Raw genomic sequence first — 21,110 nt, 5'->3', positions numbered from 1 at the left:
ACCTCCGTCTGAGCATTCATTAACTTGCTGCCAGTGAGCTCCATTATTTATCAACAAAGTCAGATCCGTTTCGAGTCGGGGTCGGCATCTTGTCGCTAAAACCTCCGACTCCGTGTTGTGCCTGCCCAGTGCCAAATATATAGTGGACAAGGTACCCAGTGTCTTTGCACTTTGTTCACACTTCCGCAAGAAAACCACAATCATCTTTCTATTTTCTCTGATTGCTGACTCGATCACACTCCTTTACTCAATAGTCAGTTTCTCCTCCTTCGCATCTTGTTCGCGTCGAACACGGAGCCCTAAAAGCATACCGCACCATGTTTTCATCGCTCGAGAAACGCGGTGGCCCCTATGCCTCGACCGCCGCTGGTCTAGGGGGCCTTCCCAGCAATGTTCCCGACACGCCTATTTGCGCAGTCTTCATGGCACTTTACATCTGCTTTGCGGCAATCAACATGACGATCTTGCAGAAGAACAACAGAAGAAACCATAAATTCGTCTTGTCTGGGATGATGTTTGGATTTTGTATGGCTCGGATCACAACACTCGTCCTGCGCATCGTCTGGGCCAACCGCCAACATAACGTCCGCGTTGGAATCGCTGCAAACATTCTTGTCAATGCCGGTATTCTGCTGGTCTACATCATCAACCTGATCCTCGCCCAACGTATACTCCGTGCCAAACAGCCTCGGATCGGTTGGCACGCGATCCCGCGCACCGGTAGCAAGGTCTTCTACTATTTGATTCCTGGTGCCCTCGTCATGGTCATCACGGCTACGGTGATTTCGATGTACACACTCAACCCAACGGTCCAGACCCGTTGCCGCGATGTGCAACTGGCCGCGATTACTTACTTGCTCGTCTTCACTTGCCTCCCACTACTCCATGTCATTCCGGCTGTTGCCTTGCCCCGGTCCAAGGACGAAGAGACATTCGGAGAGGGCAGCATGAATGCAAAGGTACTCATCATTACCCTCTCCAGCTGCATGTGCATCTTGATTTCGGGCTTCAAGGCTGGTACGACGTGGAGTCCCCCGAGACCGATGTCGAACCCAGCTTGGTACCATGGCAAGGCCGCCTTTTACGTTTTCAACTTCATGCTGGAGATTCTGATTCTGTGCCTGTTAACTTTCAGCCGCATCGACAAGCGATTCCACATTCCCAACGGATCTACCAAGCCCGGCGACTATAGCGATATGGAAAGGAAGGAGTCCGAGGAGCGGGAGGTTGTGGCAGAGCCCAAGACCCAGGTTTAATCGCTATTTGCGACGACGACAGTAACGAGTTTGCATATGCATATTCATTAGACATACCCCAATGTATAGATAGCAGTTATATAATACCTAATCAGATGATTTCATAGGTTCACATCCTGTTCACGAATCTTCCATGATGTTGTGTAAGCTCTCTAAGCTCACAAGCACCGTTTCTTTTGCTTATTATCTGCTGGCTAAGACGGAGGCTGCAGGAATCCCCGTTGTCGCGTGTTGATGTGCCGACTGCGCAGGATCTCGGCGAGTCGGCGCTTAAATCCCCGGCTCTGGCTCGCACCAGCGGACCAACACTGTCCGACTCCTTTCGCTCTTCTTCCTCGTCCGTTGTCCGTTCAGCCCAACGACGCCTTTCACTCTTTAAAAGCATCATGTGTTGACCGGAGGAGGGTCGGAAACGCTCACCGCTTAATATGCAATATCCACCACCTTGCTGATTCGACCCCTATATCGATCCCTACCTTAATAGTTGACCACTTTATTGACTTTACATTGGCAGGATTATTGAGTGCCTATTTCGGACGCGAATATGAAGCTATTCGCAACATATAAATACCTCTAGATAGTCATTTATTAGAGAATCAGGTCTCTTCCATCTAGATTTCGCTTCGGTAGTAGATCTAGCTTAGTCATCTGCAGTTAGGTGCCGCAGGAGCTCACATTATGCAATCGCCGTGTCGCTCATCAATCATCGACGTCAGAATTTTGATTTTGACTGGACTAGATATGGCAAGCGTTAAAATGTGTCATACTGCCTCTCGTCTTCATTTTGGAAGGCCGAATGGTTGAAACCCTGCCAGCAAGGCTCCATGGGTAGTTATTTGGCAGCAAGTGAGGGTTTATTCTTAATCACAATCCAGACTGGTCTGGAGGGGTGCTAATGCTATTTGCGGCTTAGTTTGTAAAAAAAAATATGCCAAGGCATCTTTTGCCTGATCTTTTTGCTTTTTGAGTTGCGTTCCACAATCGATATTCCAAGATTGGGCGCGATCTCGCTTCCCCACTGGAATGGATGCAAGATCTAGTCCTTTTCCTCACGAGTCGCGACCTTTGCCAGTGCTGTTCCTTCGCGCCAAACGTGAGTGGATAATGCTTGCTCTCCTCGGGAGCTCCCGAGATATTCTTTGGTGAATCTGGTCGTCCGCTCAATGTGATACATATGCAGATTGTTGGAGGTCTGTAGTAGCGCCCTGCGTCAACACGAGAAATGCAAGTGTCACGACTGTATCGACAGGGGACGGCCAAACCTGTCCTCTCGAATGTTGACGAAGCTGCACGATCTGGGCTGATGTCTCACTCGGAAACCAATCTTCACGAGTGCCAAGGACGCCGTGTTGCAGGCAATCTGCATGGGCGTGCTGTACAATGGCATCGCTGCAGGACTCGTCCAATGGAATGTCTCAGGGATCCGAGCTCGACTTTCGGCCAGTGTCAGGAACAGTTATAAATTGGGGGCTGAACTGCTGCAATTTTCTCCGTCTCCTCTTTTTCAAAACCATCTTCTTGACAATGTTGCTTCTCACGCTGTTTTTTGGCCTCGTTGCCGGCCAGGGGGGTGGTATGTTGAGTCTACTTCGGCTGTTTAGCATACGGAATTGACTGGACTTAGGCATCACCAGCGATCAGTGGCTCATAACACTCAACACTTCAATCTTCTGGCCTACATCTACGGACTACTTTTATGGCCCGACTACCGGTCCCAGCGCATCTGTGGTCTCATGCAATGCCGCGTGGGTAGAATACCTCGGACGGTCCTCTGGCTTGCGGTCTCTGGGGCCTACTGCCACCACCACCTCGTTGGGATCTTATGCAACAAGCGAGGGAGCGTGTCGTACTTCTGTCTCCGCTGAAAGATGGTCAAACTCTCATTCCGGGCCTCTCACCACGTTGTGCGATGACATCCCTCGCGCACTAGGACCCAGAGAAACGGTAACGGCGTACTACCCCGGCACTGGCCCCTGTGTGACGGGATACACTACCTACACCAACACCGACACTCTTTACCGCGAACCGTCTCCCGTCCCAGATTGCCCCCTGGAAACGAGCGAGTGCATTCCCATCTGGGAAACATACTCAAGCCGTTCCAGCTCCTACCGGGACTCGATAGTCACATCAATGCCGGGCGACACCAACAGCCCCATCCGGCCGGGAGAATGCCCCAAAACACTACGCCAGTATCCGGAGGAAAACCCCTGTTCAAACTGTCACTTCCTTCCCGGGACTGCCACTCTCTTCTACTGGCCCGTCACCACCGCCGATGGGGACCTCTGTCTGCAGAACGGAACCACCCTCCCAGCATCGGGGCCCAGCACCGCTGTTGTCAACGGAGAAACTTTCGTCTCCCCAACAGTCTACCTGTCCTTTACCACCATCTACGCCTGGAGTAACCGCCGCGCTCACCCGGGGAGCCAATGCGGTGTTGACCACAGCAACACTGTCATCTCTGTCAACCCAAGCACGCTCTCCTCCATACGCGGCCACCGGAACGCTAAATACCCGGTCATCGGGACTTCCTATCCGTTCAACTTTGCGGATTTTATGACACACGATGTAGGAGAGTACGCTCAGACACTGGTCCCATGGCCCCAGTACCGCGGGGGACAGCAGTGCCCACTTCCTGACAGCGACACCTGCACAATGATCCGCGATGACTATACGCCCTGGGTTAAGCTTCCTGAGGAGGTCCGCGGAATCGATGAGGGCTGGTCCGTGTGTGACGATTCTTGGTATATTCCACCCGTGACAATGGTTGCGCTTGACAAGGACGAGATTGTGATTACATCAACTCCAATGTCCACTGAGGAGGCTTTCGCAATCGCGGCAGCTCCTCGTGAAGGACTTACGACGACACCGGAACCAACTAGTGGTTGGTAGGGATAACATCTCTTACCAATAAACATATCACACTCAGTACATGTAACCAACGGACAAGCCCTAACAATCACTTTGAACTATGTATACCGTTCCATCTACAAATCCCAGTAAAAGCTCGCCGAGATTCCAACCAAAAGGTCTCCGAGTGGGCAAAGGGTCTTGTTAGTGGTATTCGGTGTCAAAGTAGAAGGCATTATTTTGTTGTAGTATTGGCTGTAGAGACGGAGACAGTCTATGTACTCTCCCAGAGTGCTGAAATGTCCTCATCCCCAAGGTGCTTCATGAAATTCCATTTGTTCGGCAACGAGGCTCTTATAGCTCCCCTTGAAACATCTAATAATAAAATGATGAGAGAAAGCGACGCAGCAGATGTTCGTTTTTCATGGCAGCCAGCCCCAAACAGCACAGCGAAAAAGGCAAAACAAGACACGTCACATCAACTTCGCATAGACCTTCCCAGCCTCGTCCAGTTCCTCCTCGCTGTGCCACATATCCTTCAGCTTCTGGAGCCTGGAGTTCCTCCGCTGGCGGCGCAACTGGGGCTGATTCTGGTTCTCGTCCTGGCTCGTCTGGCGCTCAAGACCCTCGGGCTGTTTGGTATCAGCCTCGCCCTGGCTGGAACGACGCGAGAACATGCGCTCCATGAACATCTCGTTCTGCTTGGGGTCGGGTTCTGCGGACGGTTAGCGACCGGCCTGGGAAACAAGATCTGTGAGAGGGCGTAGCTATTGCGAACCTTCAGGCATGCTCGCGTCTCTAGTGTAGTCAAGTATATTATCTAGTACCACCTGCTATTACAGCGCAATAGATTTCCTGCAAGGCTGAGAATGCGGGGAAGTCTAGAGTTCTTGTACTGCAGCTTCAAGCGTGGTCAGGCTCGCGTGGCGAAGGCCCAGTGGACGCAGTCGCCATGCACGTCACCACTATCACGAGTCTAGAAACACAAAACAAACCCAACCAATCGAAGTATATTACCCAACTTAGTATTTCCAAGGATAATCTATCTATCCAAGATCCAATGAGATCAATCAAAGTTTCGCCCCTCCCTTCTCCAGCTCCTGCTCAGTCCACTCCCAAAGCCTCCTCCCCATCTCCTCCCCCACAACATACCGGTTACACGTCTTGCCATTGCCCACAGGCATATAATAAGCCCCGTTTACAAGCGCATCCTTCTTCGCGCCGAACCCAGCCCAGAGCTGATTCCATGCGCCCTGCTCAACCGCCGTCCCGACAAGACTCAGCCCCTTGATCCCAGCCCGCACGATCGGGTTCGTCTCCCCGACCGGGCCATACAGATCCGTCACGATGATCCCGGGATGCACCGAGACAGCTGTGATAGAGGGGTACCGGCGCGCGAGTTCCGAGGCGAAGAGGATATTCGCGGCCTTGGAGGCGCCATAGCGCGCGTGCGTGTTGCAGCTCTTCAGCCGTTGCTGGTCGAGGATGGTTTCGAAATCCGGCGCGAGATTGTGCCCGATCGAGGAAAGGGAGACGACGCGCACGTCGGCGGCCGGATCCTCTGCTGTGCGGAGGAGGGTCGGGAGGAGTAATCTTGTGAGTAGGAAGTGGCCTGTGTGGTTGGTTCCTAGCTGGATTTCGTGGCCGAGATCTGTTTCGCCTGGGGGCAGGGACATGACGCCTGCGTTGAGGACGAGGACGTCCAGGCGGTCGGCTTCGGTCTTGAATTTCTCAGCGGCATCTTGGACGGACTTTGTTGATGAGAGGTCCAGTGGAATCCAGGTGATTTTGACGTCTGGGGCTGTGGATTGGAGTTCGGTGATGGCCTTTTGCGCCTTTTCTTCAGACCGAGCGGCGAGGAAGACGTGCTCTGGGTTATGCTTGAGGATCTGGCGAATTGTTTCTTTTCCAAGACCGGTGTTTCCTGCGACTCGTTAGTTTCGCGCAAGGTACTATTATCCTGGGATATCATACTAACCTCCTGTAATGAAAACAACCTTGCCCGAAAGATCAGGAATGTCGCGCTCGGGGCGAAAACTGACGCCGCCAATGTAGTTGGTGGGATTCACGTTCGCCCAGACGAACTCGGCTGCCGAGGTGATGAACATGGTCGCGGTGGTTGGATTTGTAAAATTTTAGAGATGGACACCGGTTTATTTAGACTGGACAAGCCCAAAATATACCGAATTGAATGTGCAACAGTGGCGGGACTCCTCGCTCTCCTGCGCGATCACAAGCAGACGAAAACGTCATTTTGCCGTTGAGGGTCTGGAGTCTGGATGTCGAAATCTGCAGATCTTGGTCCATTTTTGGAGAGACTAGCGAGCATCCGAGGTTGAGCGTCTTGGCTGAGGAGGGTGTTGTGAAGCTCCAGCTGGTTCTATCAAGATCCATCCATAAACGTGCACAAGCTGCACAATTCCCCTTTAGGATTATGCACTATACAACTCAACACGCCCTTATGTTTAACTTGATTTATTGTCCCTGATCTCCTCCAATCTCCTCACTTGCCTTCCCTGCTCATCGAAATTCCCCTCAGCCAACCAACCCTCTAAACCCCTCCTCACCCCCTCCCACTCCTCCCTCACAATCGAGAACCACGCTGTATCACGATTCCTCCCCTTGACAACCATATGCTGCCGAAAGACGCCCTCGGGCTGAAACCCCAGACGCAGGGCAGCACGGCGTGAAGGCTCATTTAGCGAATTACACTTCCACTCAACGCGTCTATACCCCAGCTCATCGAATGAGTGTTTCAACAAGAGATAAAACGCCTCCGTGGCGCCCGTTGTACGCTGGATTGCTTTAGTGAAAGCTACATGCCCGATCTCGAGCCTGCAGTGCTCGGGCACGATACTCATCAGCGAAAGGTACCCGATCGGCTTCCCTGCTGTGGGAGAGGCGGATGAGGGTCTGCTGTCGATTACAGTGAAGAACACCGGGTCTGACGATTCAACTCTGGCAGCGAATTCCTTCCGCAGCCGCGACGCGTCGTCGTAGGGGCCATCCGGCATGTAGTCCCACAGCGCTGTCTGGTCAGGGTGGTCATTGTTGAATAATGGGAAAAGTTCGTCTGCGTGGGCTTCCTCCAGAGGGACCAGTTTGATTGATCGTCCCACCAGAGTAGTTGGTGATGGACGGGTCGCTTCTGGGAGCAGAACGCTGTCGCCTAGCGGTCGGTGTGACATCTTCGTCTTTTCTTTTTCTTGTTTGTCTTGTCTGATCCTGGTCCTGCGAGATGGGCATAGAAGTCAAGAAAGTGCTGCCTGGAATCCTTATAGCTACACAGGAGTTGAGTCATAGGGGTCTCGCTGGGCGCCCTGGCGGCCCGGGCCACTTGCCCGATTTGGAACATACACATACTCCCGCCCGTCCAGGGTCCAGACTATGCCCTTCGAGGGACCCTACACGAAGTACTTGGGCATTCGATTCCATAATACATCCAAACGAGCGGGAATGTCATTCCTTTTATAAATATAGATGACTGGGGTTCTTATAAGCTAGGCCCGAAGCAGTACAATGAGAGTAAACACTATTCAGTGCCAGTACATGATCAAACATCAAACTTGTCGGTAATAACAGTAGCTATAGAGCAACTACCGCACAAAACTTAAAGGTCCTTGCTGTTACCCTCGGGAACACCAATAAACAGGTATGGCTTGTTCTCAAACACCGTACATTCCGACTCAATAGAACCAGGGCGATCCGAGCGAACGTTCACATCAACAAGATCACACTGGGTGCATTTCGAATCCGCACATCCACCAAACTTGGTTGGCTCCTCGGCGTCGGGAAGCTCAGCATGTCCATACAGGACGGCATGGTAACTTTCGGCGTAAATCTCGTGCTGGTTCAGGTCGAGACACAAGTTTCCTTCGCTCGGATCGTAGGAGTACTTGAGCTGGTCGCCCTCGGAGTTCGGAATGGGACAGTCTCCCCTGTTCTCGGAAACGATGTTGCCGCTGTACTGGGCGCTTGCGAGAGCCGTGAGGGTCGCGAGGATGGTGGTGGTTGAGGCTTTCATTTTGGGAGGTTTGATAAAAATGGATGAGATGACTTTGTTCTTTGGGCCTTCGTGGTGATTGATTGATAATTGAGAGTCTGCGTTGGATGATTGAATACGATGGGAAAGAGGTATTCGAGCGCACCTTTTATATCTTCGTCTCAGCGATCGGCATTGCAATGTGTCCTCTGAAGGGGCTCGCAAGCCGGTGAGACATCTATCTCGAGGTAAAGCGAAAGTTTCTTTCACAGCCACGAAGCTATTGGTGTTTCGATCTTGTGTTGGAAAATTGAGAAATACGATTGGCCCCAGACCGTAGGATTCTTAGTGCAGAATCCCGAACGACAACCACGTTTGGACCTAAGCAGGCTGACAGATTCTTCAAGGCAGAAAGAATATCATTGGGGCCAAAACGTATGTTTGTCTACAGAGCCGTCGTCAGGGACCAGAATGCAGGTTCTGAGACTATAAATAGACGTGTAGACACACCTTGGCACTCCACGATCAGACCGCTGTGTTTTGGTTTAGACTACGGAGATAGTATTCAATGAAGACAACATATGATGTGGATCGCATAGGCAGCCTCAATTCGTGGGCTGCACTGAGTGCATCGAAGCTCAGTTTGATTGTTTAGTGTTTGCTATTCTGAGTTTAGATATTCTCCGCAATAGAACCTGTTTAGACGGTGCCAGAAGCAGAGACAGCGATCTTGCCCTTGGTAGCACCGCTCTGGGAGCCACGAGCCTCGATGGCCTTGACGACATCCTGGCCCTCAACAACCTCGCCGAAGACGACGTGGGCACCATCGAGCCAGCTGGTAACAACGGTCTAAAATACACTTAGTCAACTTTCTTTACCGAAAGGGGCCCAAAGGCGCACTAACCGTGATGAAGAATTGGGAGCCGTTGGTGTTCTTGCCAGCGTTGGCCATGGAAAGAAGGAAGGGCTTGGTGTGCTTCAGCGTGAAGTTCTCGTCGGCGAACTTCTCACCGTAGATGGACTTGCCACCAGTGCCCTAGAGTGTACCTTTTAGAATCTATTTGTATTTATCACGGTTGTAGAGGCCGACTCACGTTGCCCTTGGTGAAGTCACCACCCTGAAGCATGAAGTTGGGGATAACACGGTGGAAGGGAGATCCAGCGTAGCCAAAGCCATGCTGGCCAGTGGCAAGCTCACGGAAGTTCTTCGCGGTCTTGGGGACGACGTCGTCGAAGAGCTTGAACACGATGCGGCCCAGGGGAGCTGTGAGAGTGTTAGAATAGGCGAAAACGAGGAAGAAGTGACCCTCGGGAACTTACCGCCATCGGCAGTGACGTCGAAGTAAACGTTAGACATTTTGAGGATGAATTGAGTGTTCTTGGAGGAAGAGGTGAACGATGTGAAATTTGCAAGAAAGGAGAGTTGGGGGGGAGCAGCTCCTTATATCATAAATTCTCGGTGCGGGGCACAGAAAGAACCCCGCCTTTGTCAGCTACAGCCCACCTCGTCCTCAACACCAAGCACGTCAATCCGTCCGGCCCTCCTAATTGATTATCTTGATTTATGCTCTGATCTCTCATGCGGGACGGAAAAAAGGTTCCAATCGGCCATTGAGCTTCCGTTGAGACCCGCGTCGTGAGCCACCAATGTGTTTTCATTCGTCGTGCCCAGATCCAGACCAGATCGTCCTCGGAGGCTGGACACTCGCTATCTGCGTCATTTTTAGGGAGCCTCGAGCATGCAACAGATTTTAGATAAAAAACATAGCTAAAGCTAGTTCAATGCTCGTAGGACGCGTTGTTGGGCTCAATGCCTTGTGCCCCTCGACGCGTCACCGTGTCAACAAGCTCCCGCTGAAACAAGCTCCTGCCTGAGGCTTCCCGCTTCCGAGATTTTCCGCCTCAGGCCACAAGGTCCACGTCAAAACACCTGCCTGAGGCTGTCCATAACCCCCGACAGTAAACAACGCCTTGTCCATGTAACGCGGCCTTCTGGGGGGTATAGAATATGCCTAAGCTACTATTAACGGGATAACCAAGAACAATCAAAGCCGTCTTCCGGGAAAAGATAGTTTCGGAAGCCCCCGAAAAGGTGGCGCACAGGGCCAGCTTCGGTAGGAAAATATATGTCAACACACAAGCTCAAAATGGCAACCATCGTTGGAGGGATGGGACAACTAAACTCAATTATTAGATACAAAGTATCTTGCAAACGTTGTTAACCATGTGCTAAGATTGCTACCACTGTTTCGGTGTATCCCGTGACGAACGATTTCTCGTTTGAATGTAGGGCGATATTCTCTACCACTCACTACAACACCTGCCCACTTCTCTCTGCCTGCCGAGCTGTGGGAATGCTTTCCTATCTTGACGTCTTCAATCCCACGCCTAGTATGAGTTTCACGCGCTCGCATATTTTTGTATCGTATTTTCTTTTTTTCTCCGCAGATTGCAAGGGCAGAGCGGGGAAGCGCATCCTCACAGCTGCAGGGTCTGCGCAGCCCCTCATTTCCTGCGGCCTCATTATCTTAATCTGGACTACATTCCACAGGCCGCACGACAATGGCGCCAAACCTGGAAGTAAGGCATGCTGAAGTGGTAGCTGGCGAAGAAACCTACGCCGATGACACCCAGGAGACCCTTCGATCTGAGAATATACTCTCTTTGAAGTGGACTGTCGGTGATCCTTGGTGGCGGCGTTCAAGGTGAGAGTTTACCAGACCCAGTGGAGGACAGGGGCAGTTAACTTGTCAGTTATGCCGGTGCCCTTCTCTTTAATACAGGTGCCTTCATCCTACCGGCCCTCTACAACACCCTCGTCAAGATATGGATTGCCAATATCAACTCTTCCATGGTCGCCACAACCGACGTCTACACATATATTGGCACTGTGGCAGAAGTACTAAATGAGGGTCTTCCACGCGCAGTATGGGTGACCATCGCAGATAAGGAAGCCAGGCCGTTCAAAGAACGATTAGGACTGGCGCATACTCTGGTAGTCTTCCAATCGTTCCTCGGGTTGGTCATGAGTATTGCGTTTGTGGCAGCTGCAAAGAGATTCGCAGACGCATTTGTTCCCCATGATATTCTTGAAGCTAGCATAACATACGTTCGTATCAGCGCCTTCTCAGCCTTTAGCTCCGCCATGGAGGTGGCAGTATCGAACGCAACTCGCGCTCTTGACAAACCCGATGTCCCACTCGTTATCAGTTCTATCAAATTTACAGTGAATATTGCGTTGGACCTTTTGTTAATTTCCAGGTTCCATGTCGGGGGTTGGGTTCCGGATGTCAATATGCAGGCCGCTATTCGCCTGAGCTGTGATCTCATTGCCGCCGCCGCTGGGTTATGTTACTTCTTCATCACGACCAGCACTAGAAGTCGACAAGGTCTTCATCTACGCTGGGGTAGTGAGATACCTACGCTGAGTGCGTTTCTTGTCCTGCTGAAACCTGGATCGATCACGTTCATTGAATCTGCCATCAGAAACGCACTGTACCTGTGGCTTGTCCACGGGGTGGTCGCCATGTCAACTGAGTATGCAACGGCATGGGGAGTATTCACGACAATCCGATGGGGACTGGTGATGGTACCGGTCCAAGCATTGGAGGCGACTACCTTGACATTTGTAGGCCATGCTTGGGGACAGCTGAAACGCAGAGGTGATGACGATCGCTGGTCATGGTTGAGTCTGTACAGTGCGTACTGCCCCTCCTTCATATGTTTATTAGCATAACTAATAATGCCGTCTTAATAGGAGTTATTCGACCAGCAGTTTTATCAGTAGTGATAGCCGTGACAATCGAGATCCCACTACTTATATTCATGGCCTTATTCGGCTGCGAGCGGTTCGCGTTCTTCTTGAGCCAGAGTGATGACGTATCCGGGATCGTCGCACACATGTGGCGTACAATCGACTGGTAAGTTCGAGGATCCTGTATCACTCTAATGTTGTCTAATAATGTAGGTGTTACATTTTGTACGCAGTATCAACTCAGCTGGCGGGACTCCTACTAGCGACGCGAACATCCTGGTATCTGGCACAATCCCTTATTTCGAATCTATTATACGTGCTACCTTGGGCGATTGTTTGCCAGGTATCAGATCTTAATCCGGATAATGCATGGACATATCACAGTGTGGTATTTGGTGGAAGCTTGGTATTTTCGTTTGGAGAAATCCTGGTGATCGACGCAGTCTGGGCAATGAGGTTTTTGCGTGGGAGGCTGTCTACAGCCACCGTCTGAGGTTGGTATGTTTTGGGTTATGCAACTAGGTAAAGGGGCGGCGCTAAAATGAAGCTTTCTATCCAAGGCAGTTCAGTTCATGTTTTCAGTGACTACACCCCGAACAAACAAGTACGATATTTTGATTTGATACTCACCAGATTCGCTGTGACAAGCATCTAGCACCAACCGTCGATAGTCCGGCACATACGGAGCGAGATAGTGATCAATAGGTCATAATATACCGCAAAACAGACATTTGATCCGGGGATTTATGGTAGACAAAGCCTCCGGAATCGGGATTGAAGCTGCATTTCAGGGAGGCAAATGTGTTGTGTCTTTCGTGTCAATGCAACGCGGTGCATAACGAAGCATTGCTGTACTATGTATGATTAGCTAGGATAATATCCAGGTATTCAGGCCTCTCGAGCCCTGTGAGAGTCCTGCAGCATGCAAAGGCGGATATCTTAACAAGGAGTGCGTGAAGGGTTAGGTGAGCGAGGCAACATGCGAGCGATGGCGGATGATGTGCAGCCCTAAATACTTCATTCTCTCAAAGCTATGCTTTCAGGGACCCGTTTGTATAGGGGAGACTGATGGTATGAAGAAAAGATGTACAAAACAGCTTACCCTGGGTAGACGTATTCCGATTCTTCGAATAATTTCAGAGAATATTCTCTCTGGCTTTCTGCACCTGTCAACCCCGATATCGGCTGAGGCAATTCGTTACTGTGAATCAACACAAAGAAACATCTTCACTCGAATAACAAGTAAACAAGCTAAGCAAGCTATCAGTCTGTCTTCACACAACATCCCCAGGCCGTTCCCTTCATTGTCGATAACAAGCCTGTGGTTCTGCACCTGCATACCGAACAAATAGTTTAAGAGATACCCTTTTTATTCGAACCATGGAGACAACAATCCCCGCTTTACCAGATGAGATTATCCTTGAAGTCCTTCGCCTAGCAGCTGAGGGTTTTACTCTGGAGGAAGCTTTTCGCCTCAGACGTGTCAATAGTATGACCCATTTCGACTACTATAAAGATACAATACTGACCACCCCTGTTGTCTAGCCCTATTCGCAGATGAGTTGTTCAAGGCAGTCCTGCGCAATGGCCGTCTAGAAGATGAGGGCTTCTGCATTCATGCCGAAGGACCCAATGAAATCCAGAGGGCTGCATGGGACAGCTGCCCAGTCGAACTTCAAGTGAAATACTTGCGCCAGAAGCTTCAAAACCACCATGCTTGTCCTACGGCGTTTACTACCTACATGACCGAGGTCTTGGAGTTGGACGAAGTCAAGACCGCCGAGCCTACCGAGCAGGAAGTGATGCGTGAGAAACTCCTCTACGGCGCCACAGCCACCCCAGTACTTGAGTACACCAGATTCGTCGAGTCCTACGGAACTCATCATTCTGACAAACACGGGAATGGACAGCCGTTCAATCCCAAGGTATCCTATGATGTCCTCTTAGCTGCCAGCGCCGTGCGTCGTGGCGACGAGGAGGAATTCGCCCGCATATTCGACAACGACGGGGACATACCCCTCGAATGTGGACGCTTCTTCATCGTGCCCCTTTACGTTCTGGCAATGTACGGTACACTCGGCATGGCCAGGGTCGTAGCCAGAAAGAGTGTCGTCTTCCGTAATGACACGAAACTGAGTGTTTCACCGCTGATCCGCCTCTCAGTCGCCAAAGGAAACAAAGAGGCAGTCAATGTGTGGATGCCCATCCTGAGGGCGAAGTGGGGGATTGACTTCGTGGATGAAATGGAGGCCGCGCTGGTCGGCCCTTATGGATTCGTGAAGCCGGAAATGGTGAAATTCGTCCTCCAGGGGTGCCTGATGACGGACCGCGTCCTGTATTATAGGGTTCTTGCGACAGCTATCCCGTACGGTCACGTTGATATCGTCGACTTTATCCTCCGTTATCCGTATTTCGATGCATCCGATGCGGAATTCCATTTCTGGGTTCTCCCCTTCGAACTTACAAAGGATATCGACGACCGCGAGGATAGAAGAGAGATAATAAAGTTGCTTGTTAAGGCTGGGTTTGACGCGGACGTGTTGGTGCAACGGGTTGAGGGTAGGCGCGTGGTTTTGGTTTATAATTCGGATGACGAGGACGACGATGATGATGATGATGATGAAGACGAAGTCGACGAGGGCGAGGAAGGTGATGACGATTTAGAGTGGGAGGAGCTCGAAGCGGAGTTAGAACCTGACGTTGAAGTGAGGGACGACGAGTGGCAGTTGACGGTAAAGATGTCCCAGCTCAAGTTTTGACCAGGAACACCCCAAGAGAAGTGCATGAACATACATACAGCAGTCATCTCATTGGAGTTTGAAAACGCAAACGAATTGTATTGACTTGAATTTCACTGTGAAGATTGGATTCACACAGGAAACCATCGAGCTCGATATCTACATGACTTTGCATTGGAGCGGGAGGACGACTGTATTGAGGGCGGAATACACGCTGATAACAGACATAGCAGACATAGCAACATTAATTTGAAATGAGAAAGTCCGGGGCCTTGTGAACCCGGGGCCTATGGACGAAATCGTAAGGCCTAGTAAGTTGACATTGACGGTGAGGATACCCAGTTCCATCCGCCTGTAGGCATCATCAAGGTCTCGCGTTAAGCAGGAGAGTACATGGCCATGGGTAGACACAAGTCGCAAGAGTCAAATCCCCTGGTTCCTATAATTGGGAACAACTGACTTGCTCACAGTGAATGTGAAGTCTGTGTAAAGCCGTTAACCCCGTCACATATAGCCCTATCCCGCTCTTGCCCTCTCAGTGACATCAATAACCAAAAAGGAAGTCACATGAGAAATTTAATTCAACATTCACTGTTACTGCAATTCAACAAGCTCACTTCATAATAATACAGACCCATTCATGTTGCCCTCCCAAGGCACCGACCAATATCAGCCACTTGATCAGCCACTTGATCTGCTGCACTATCCAGGTGGAGGCTCTAAATGCCGCATGAATTTCTTCGAGACTGTTCTCTCATTTCTTGTCAGGTCTGGTTCGATGAAAGTCCACACAAGCTGCCATCTAACCAGCTTATTACATGAGGCTTTTTTATCAGCAGTGATAACGGAGTGATGTGCCAATTAATGTTGAATGTTGAATCAACAACCAGAACATTCACCAATGCCTGAATTGCTGTGAAAGACACCGTGGTTTCCGATAGGAAAATATCAGCAGCTACGTAATGAGAAGCTGGTGCATTCACTGCCCAGGATGTCGGTGTTTGGTGTGTTCCCGGCCCAAGGTACTATATAACCGCGATCAATACCGATCAGCTTGTCTTTCCCCTTCACTATTGCCTTGAACCTTATACAACTCTGGGATTGTTCTATGCCTCATATGCCTCCTTTATCAAGAACACCTTCTATCTGCCCAGTACTGAGAACCCCGTTGCCTGTATTCATACCCAGTTGTTAACCCTCAACGTGAAGCAAGATGTCGGACGAAGGCTATAAGAGCGACCACCATCTCCCGCTCGAGATACTTTTTGAAATAGTGGACATTGCGGTATTAAGATTCCCAACTCACGAGGTCTTTGGTCTTTGGGGAACGAATGGTATGTTAATTTCCATACTTACATGGCTGCGGCTCAATCGACTAAGAAACGCAACCAGAGACCATCGCACGTCAGGCCGAGAAGACTCTGTTCAGACTGCTGGACAGAGAACCCACGAAATGGGACTCTGTTCCGCACTGTCTGAGGGTCAAATACTTGCACCGAGAATATGACCCAAATCCAGACTCCTGCTACCTCTCCGCATTTATACATGAGATGCTTGGATTGGATACAACCGCGGACAGAGATACCTTGACGAACAAGCTCATCGAGGGAATTGCTCATGGACATTACCGACTGAGATATCTATTAGGACCGATGGCTGAAATGCGATCTACCCCTTGGCTTAAATCCTGGAGACATGGTACACTCCAGGACGATTTCAACGTTGTGCTCGCGTGCAGAGCTATCCATCGTCAAGATGTCAATGAGTTCCAAGCGATATTCCCTGCATGCAAAGCCGTCTATGGATATCGTTTTCAGCTGTCTATCCTGGAGGAGGCCGCAAGGTCAGGAAACCGCGAGATCGTGACCATCTTGCTTCCTTACACCATGACACAGGAGCTCCATGCCAGCCAGACCAATCGGATTAACCATGTGTATGGGAATGCCACTCGTCTCCGTCCTGCGCCAGTCAGCGGTGGTATTCAAACCGGGTTTACGCGTGCATTGGTACCAATTGCCATTGCGAGCGAGAACCGTGCGCCACTGGAGGTGTGGTTCGAGGCATTGAAGCAACTACCTGGACACACGTTTGAGGCTACCACAGTCAGCATCATGAAAACCTTATCCGCGGACCCAGAGAGTTGCAAGACCGAATTGTCAGAATGGTTCTGGACGGCACTGTCCGACACGGTTGCCAGCAAGAACATGAAGTACGTTACCTTCGTCAGCGCCATCGAGAGCAGTGAGATCACAACGATCGACAACGTCCTTGCCGACGAGGATTTCGACCCGTGTTTCGTGCCAAACGACAAGAACGGAAACCTACTCCTCTTGGTGATCAAGCACTGCAAGAGCAAGTGGTACAGGTCGAGCCTGGTCAAAGCCCTTCTCGAACGCGGCGTCCACCCCAACACCAGTAGGGAACACGACCCGACTCCCCTCTACCAGGCCATTAGCGAGGAGGACCTCGACCTTGTTTCCGTACTCCTAGACCACGGGGCAGATGTATACCCGACATCTCCCAATTCAACGATTGCGGGCCGGCGCTCTCAGCTGCTGGTTGCCGCCGTGCTTCTCGGCCACTCCAAGCTCGTGAAGATGCTACTGGACAAGGGTGTCTCGCCATACATCAAGGGAAACACAAGCATCCACCGCGTTCAGCTCGTCAGTGGACCATCAACGGTTTCGCTATGGGATATCCTGTGGCAGTTCTGCGGGTCGAACACTCTGCGTCGGCAGGAGTATGATAAGCGAGTTCGTGCTGGTGCAATCCCTCTGCATTACTGGGAGAATGGCCAGCTCCATGCATCGGCCTACTCCGGGGTTAATGGGCCAACTGCTGACGAGGAGGTCTATAAGACTCGGGTGTCGTATAGGTTGTTGGAGGTTGATGCTCATCCGCCGCAGACAGGAGCCGGAGGACGCAACGCAGGGAGATGAGGAACGAGTCGTATGGTTGTTTTCAAGTGGCTTTTTCTGTATTTTATCTTATCTCCACTTTGTACTGCTTGAGTATCTGTAACCTATCCATCAATAGATTATGGATAGACCTATTTTAGAATTAGATCTCAACAAAGGCTATCCAGAACAGACCTGATATCAACTTTGCGTGTCAACAGCAGTAATGGACTGTCTGCAATAAGGGACAGAATATATTATAGAGAGCTCATATTCACAGCAAGTTGTCCCGGTGAGGAAGAGTGAAGACAGGAAAGAGCACGTGCTTTAGGGCAAGTCAAAACAAAGCACTCTGAGCCGACTAACACACAGTCTCAACACCAAAGCACCCATTAGATGCTGCATTATTAGTTGCATTTTCTCACAATAGGGAATTGGTTTGGTGGGGATTTGGCGCGGAAATGGACCCTCTGCCTCCGGAGATCTTCCATGAGATCCTTCGATACGTGATTGAAACCCAGCCCATTGACCATGTCGTCAACACAAGGCTAGTGAGTCGTACGTTGATCCAGTTCCCTACTCCCAGTTAGACAGGATAACAGCAGCTAATTCACATTTCCCGCGCAGATCGCTGGCAACTGTCCGTCACAGCTCTCCTCATTCGCAGCGCACGCCTAGAAACCGAGATTGGCCTCCACGGTCCAGGAACAATCGGCGGCCGCCAGTCCAGATGGTACCCACTACCTCCTCGAATGAAGATGCTCTTCATGTGGCACAAGATCAACCAGCACTCCCGGGCGCCAACGGTCTTCTCCGTCTGGATCGAGACGATGCTCGAGCGCCAGGGCATCGACGAATCAGACCCCGATTTCCGAACAGACGTTATCCAGCAATTGATCGGTGGCGCGGCAGCGGGGAACCCGATACCGGCTGAAGTGTTTCGGGCTGCGCAAGGTCTTCCTGTAGAGCAAAACACTCGGGTTCCTGATTTGCTTGAGTTTCCGTGGGAGCCGCTGGAGAAGACGTACTGGACTCTTATTGCGGCGAATGCGATGAGTATGGGGGATGCGGAGGCGCTGGATTACTTCCTTACCCATGGCTATGACATGACGGCGCTGAGCATGCGGTTCCGTGTTTGGATTATGAAGAGTCGCGGGTCAGTGGTCAGCGAGGAGATCGTTGGTGTCTTGGTGAAGCATCGCGCGCCTTTCACCTTTGAAGGGACGCAGTTCAGGCTTGACCGGCAGTACTTGTACAGAGCCATTGAATCAGGGCAGCTGGCGCCCCTGAACGAGCTTTTGGATCATTTGAAGAGCTGCTTTAGGCGGACACTGGGTCTGTTGGTTCACGAGGGCATCACCCATGCGAGGTCGTTAGGGAATAATCGCCTGGCGGAGACTCTTGAGGCTCGGCAAATCTACGACGCCCTGGAAGAGTTTCCCAACATGACTGGCATCGGTTGGATTAACGCGAGGTCTGCAGTCATTCACCATGATTCGATGTTCGAGGATTGAGCTGGAAGACAAGCATTGATGGACGGTTGGGACATGTGTCTTTTGTATGGTATGCTCGAGCTAGACAGTAAAGTTCCGCTAAGAGAGACCATGACTCGCTGGCTGGAATTGCAACGATCAGCATCTCAATACTCCGTACAAGGCAGAAGGCAGTGCATGAACCCTGTCGACATTGGCTGTGACCGACAGGACTGGTTCTCACCGTCCAACCTCGTTTAGCATGGTCGCTTGGAGGCCTTGTAGCTTCCACTCAATACCTTGAAATAAGTCCATAACGCACCTTCTCAGACTGATCGATTACCTAGCCTCACTCCCAGGGTCTCCGGGCAAGAGAAGATCGATGCCCCTGAAGCGACGCTGCCCCACGAGGGACTGAACAGCCCGGAACTTGGCGCACCAGCAGGCCCGAGCAGCTGCAGCCAAGAGCCTGGTTCCACCCAATTGACGTGACGAGCTTGTCGAGTAATATGGGAATACGAGGCTGTCGCTTTTGCCCAGGCCGCTTGGCACGCGGTGGTGCTGATTGACGAGGAGGCTGAGTTTCGAATCCCCAACTTTCTCGAGATGCTGTTTGTCTTCGTTCCAGCTGCTGCTCCCTCTCGTATTCCCAGGCGCTTCTTTTGAGCATCCAGAACTGCAACAGAGGGCGATGCGATGGCAGAGGTCATCACCACAGTCTTAACGACCAACACTACCTACATAAATGGTGCAAGCTGGGGCATTCTTGGATATTACCAGACGGACGGCACTGGTGAGAGTCGCACAATCCCATTCTGCTACCATTCGCCTAACAAAAAGGAAAACAACAGTCGGTTCAGTCGAGTGCCAGTCCGGGAGTATATACGTCACAAATACCGAGACCACCAACCTAGGTGCGTGCTGCCACAGCACAGCAACACGATGTGCGTATGGCGTATCCTGTGATGGAGCGGTGATTTTCTGGGCAGCTGGAGCTAGTAGCTCTACATGGTACAACGAAACGGAACTCCCTTCCCTCTCCCCCCGGGAACAACGACACAGTCACGGCTAACACGCGATGACAGTCCAGAGACCTGCCGTGGAAGAACCGTCGTTGGAAACGCGATCGACTCCGGGCCCTGGACTGCGTCGTCGTATGTCTGTATGGAAGAGGATGATTACAGGACGGATCTGAGTTGGACTCTCGAAATGCCCGTAACAACGACATTGACAGGATCAGGTATTTATTTGTTTTACCCCCACTATGATCGTACCAGAGCTGATGGACAATCGGTATAGCGTCGTACATCTCCTCCGTGAAAGACGCCGAGACCTCCACTGCTACCCCTGCGCCTCCACCATCAACCGTGGCCTCTGCAACGGCCCATCCAGACTCTGGAAATAACGACGACGGCGGAGATGGAACGAATGTTGGGGCAATTGTGGGAGGAGTGGTGGGAGGCGTGGCCGGTCTGGCACTGATCCTGGCGGCATTGTGGTTCTATCTGCGGCGGAGGAAGCAAAAGGAGGCAGAAATGAGGGAGCTTGGAGCCGGCTATGTGCCTCCGACGCAGAATAAGTGAAGTGGATTATACTGATACCCTAATAATGTTGTTTATATCACGCGTGCCCTGGATTGCATATGGGCTCGGCACGACTTTACATACTAATCAATTTCCTGGTCTAATTATTCGCTGACCTGGTATTATTTTAGCCTGAAGATTTGCACATTCAGGATTATCTCATGAAGACATGAAGAGCCACACTCATGGTCTGGAACTGCATCCCCATACATCATCAGTATTCCTCCACGAGACTGGTGTCGTCGCCGCGTAACCGTTTGAATAAACGAAGCAAGCCGGCCCTGCCATGTATAGCGATATGAAATGCACGACTGTCCATGCGCGGGTATAAAAGCATGGTGTAGGATGTACTGCGCAACTTGACAAAGCCGTCGAGACACTAGACACATTGATGATAAGGCTTTGCAATCCTGGGATATACCAGGGTATTTGATCGCATTTCTGCGGCTCTTCCACCAGGTATCTACCGTCGCTGCTGTAGTTCCCTTGTGCTGACCTTCATATAATCCCACGTCGGTATAATGGTTGTTTATTCTCGCGGCAGTGTGCGCAGAGATATCCCAGAATCAGATGAAATATCT

At 51.1% G+C, this 21,110-nt stretch overlaps 11 protein-coding genes across 11 annotated transcripts; 7 read left to right on the top strand and 4 right to left on the bottom strand.

The window, feature by feature from the left end:
• Window positions 1-9: 9 nt before the first annotated feature.
• ASPSYDRAFT_48430 (uncharacterized protein) lies at window positions 10-1,621 on the top strand. The gene is made up of 3 exons (XM_040847620.1): window positions 10-151; window positions 255-1,399; window positions 1,469-1,621. The coding sequence occupies exon 2, from the start codon at window positions 318-320 to the stop codon at window positions 1,254-1,256; it is 939 nt and encodes a 312-aa protein (XP_040699950.1). The 5' UTR covers window positions 10-151; window positions 255-317; the 3' UTR covers window positions 1,257-1,399; window positions 1,469-1,621.
• A 1,159-nt stretch (window positions 1,622-2,780) lies between these two features.
• Window positions 2,781-4,145, top strand: ASPSYDRAFT_60228 (uncharacterized protein; the record flags this gene model as incomplete). Its single annotated transcript, XM_040849827.1, has 2 exons — window positions 2,781-2,829; window positions 2,881-4,145. 2 exons carry the CDS (start codon window positions 2,781-2,783, stop codon window positions 4,143-4,145), a joined length of 1,314 nt encoding a protein of 437 aa, XP_040699949.1.
• Window positions 4,146-4,576: 431 nt separating this feature from the next.
• ASPSYDRAFT_60227 (uncharacterized protein) lies at window positions 4,577-6,211 on the bottom strand (the record flags this gene model as incomplete). Its single annotated transcript, XM_040849826.1, has 3 exons — window positions 4,577-4,801; window positions 5,186-6,027; window positions 6,082-6,211. 3 exons carry the CDS (start codon window positions 6,209-6,211, stop codon window positions 4,577-4,579), a joined length of 1,197 nt encoding a protein of 398 aa, XP_040699948.1.
• A 357-nt stretch (window positions 6,212-6,568) lies between these two features.
• ASPSYDRAFT_60226 (GNAT family N-acetyltransferase) lies at window positions 6,569-7,291 on the bottom strand (the record flags this gene model as incomplete). Its single annotated transcript, XM_040849825.1, has 1 exon — window positions 6,569-7,291. The coding sequence occupies one exon, from the start codon at window positions 7,289-7,291 to the stop codon at window positions 6,569-6,571; it is 723 nt and encodes a 240-aa protein (XP_040699947.1).
• Window positions 7,292-7,713: 422 nt separating this feature from the next.
• Window positions 7,714-8,127, bottom strand: ASPSYDRAFT_34135 (uncharacterized protein; the record flags this gene model as incomplete). The annotated part of the gene is made up of 1 exon (XM_040845191.1): window positions 7,714-8,127. The coding sequence occupies one exon, from the start codon at window positions 8,125-8,127 to the stop codon at window positions 7,714-7,716; it is 414 nt and encodes a 137-aa protein (XP_040699946.1).
• A 657-nt stretch (window positions 8,128-8,784) lies between these two features.
• Window positions 8,785-9,442, bottom strand: ASPSYDRAFT_60225 (peptidylprolyl isomerase; the record flags this gene model as incomplete). The annotated part of the gene is made up of 4 exons (XM_040849824.1): window positions 8,785-8,934; window positions 8,990-9,121; window positions 9,180-9,349; window positions 9,406-9,442. The coding sequence occupies 4 exons, from the start codon at window positions 9,440-9,442 to the stop codon at window positions 8,785-8,787; spliced, it is 489 nt and encodes a 162-aa protein (XP_040699945.1).
• A 1,205-nt stretch (window positions 9,443-10,647) lies between these two features.
• Window positions 10,648-12,332, top strand: ASPSYDRAFT_92330 (uncharacterized protein; the record flags this gene model as incomplete). The annotated part of the gene is made up of 4 exons (XM_040852657.1): window positions 10,648-10,790; window positions 10,840-11,783; window positions 11,843-12,005; window positions 12,053-12,332. The coding sequence occupies 4 exons, from the start codon at window positions 10,648-10,650 to the stop codon at window positions 12,330-12,332; spliced, it is 1,530 nt and encodes a 509-aa protein (XP_040699944.1).
• An 887-nt stretch (window positions 12,333-13,219) lies between these two features.
• Window positions 13,220-14,972, top strand: ASPSYDRAFT_134885 (uncharacterized protein; the record flags this gene model as incomplete). The annotated part of the gene is made up of 2 exons (XM_040840699.1): window positions 13,220-13,328; window positions 13,385-14,972. 2 exons carry the CDS (start codon window positions 13,220-13,222, stop codon window positions 14,596-14,598), a joined length of 1,323 nt encoding a protein of 440 aa, XP_040699943.1. The 3' UTR covers window positions 14,599-14,972.
• An 818-nt stretch (window positions 14,973-15,790) lies between these two features.
• On the top strand, window positions 15,791-17,516 carry ASPSYDRAFT_92328 (ankyrin repeat domain-containing protein; the record flags this gene model as incomplete). Its single annotated transcript, XM_040852656.1, has 2 exons — window positions 15,791-15,911; window positions 15,970-17,516. The coding sequence occupies 2 exons, from the start codon at window positions 15,791-15,793 to the stop codon at window positions 17,514-17,516; spliced, it is 1,668 nt and encodes a 555-aa protein (XP_040699942.1).
• A 419-nt stretch (window positions 17,517-17,935) lies between these two features.
• On the top strand, window positions 17,936-18,988 carry ASPSYDRAFT_34131 (uncharacterized protein; the record flags this gene model as incomplete). Its single annotated transcript, XM_040845190.1, has 2 exons — window positions 17,936-18,032; window positions 18,126-18,988. 2 exons carry the CDS (start codon window positions 17,936-17,938, stop codon window positions 18,986-18,988), a joined length of 960 nt encoding a protein of 319 aa, XP_040699941.1.
• Window positions 18,989-19,954: 966 nt separating this feature from the next.
• On the top strand, window positions 19,955-20,529 carry ASPSYDRAFT_34130 (uncharacterized protein; the record flags this gene model as incomplete). Its single annotated transcript, XM_040845189.1, has 2 exons — window positions 19,955-20,186; window positions 20,246-20,529. 2 exons carry the CDS (start codon window positions 19,955-19,957, stop codon window positions 20,527-20,529), a joined length of 516 nt encoding a protein of 171 aa, XP_040699940.1.
• Window positions 20,530-21,110: the final 581 nt, after the last annotated feature.

The sequence above is a fragment of the Aspergillus sydowii genome (genome assembly GCF_001890705.1).
Source record: "Aspergillus sydowii CBS 593.65 unplaced genomic scaffold ASPSYscaffold_10, whole genome shotgun sequence".
Lineage (NCBI taxonomy): Eukaryota > Fungi > Ascomycota > Eurotiomycetes > Eurotiales > Aspergillaceae > Aspergillus > Aspergillus sydowii.
This window is presented reverse-complemented; position numbering and strand designations above follow the sequence as displayed.

Bases quoted from the DNA above. Each gene is read 5' to 3' on its own strand.
- ASPSYDRAFT_48430 (XM_040847620.1), top strand. From the start codon at position 318: ATGTTTTCATCGCTCGAGAAACGCGGTGGCCCCTATGCCTCGACCGCC.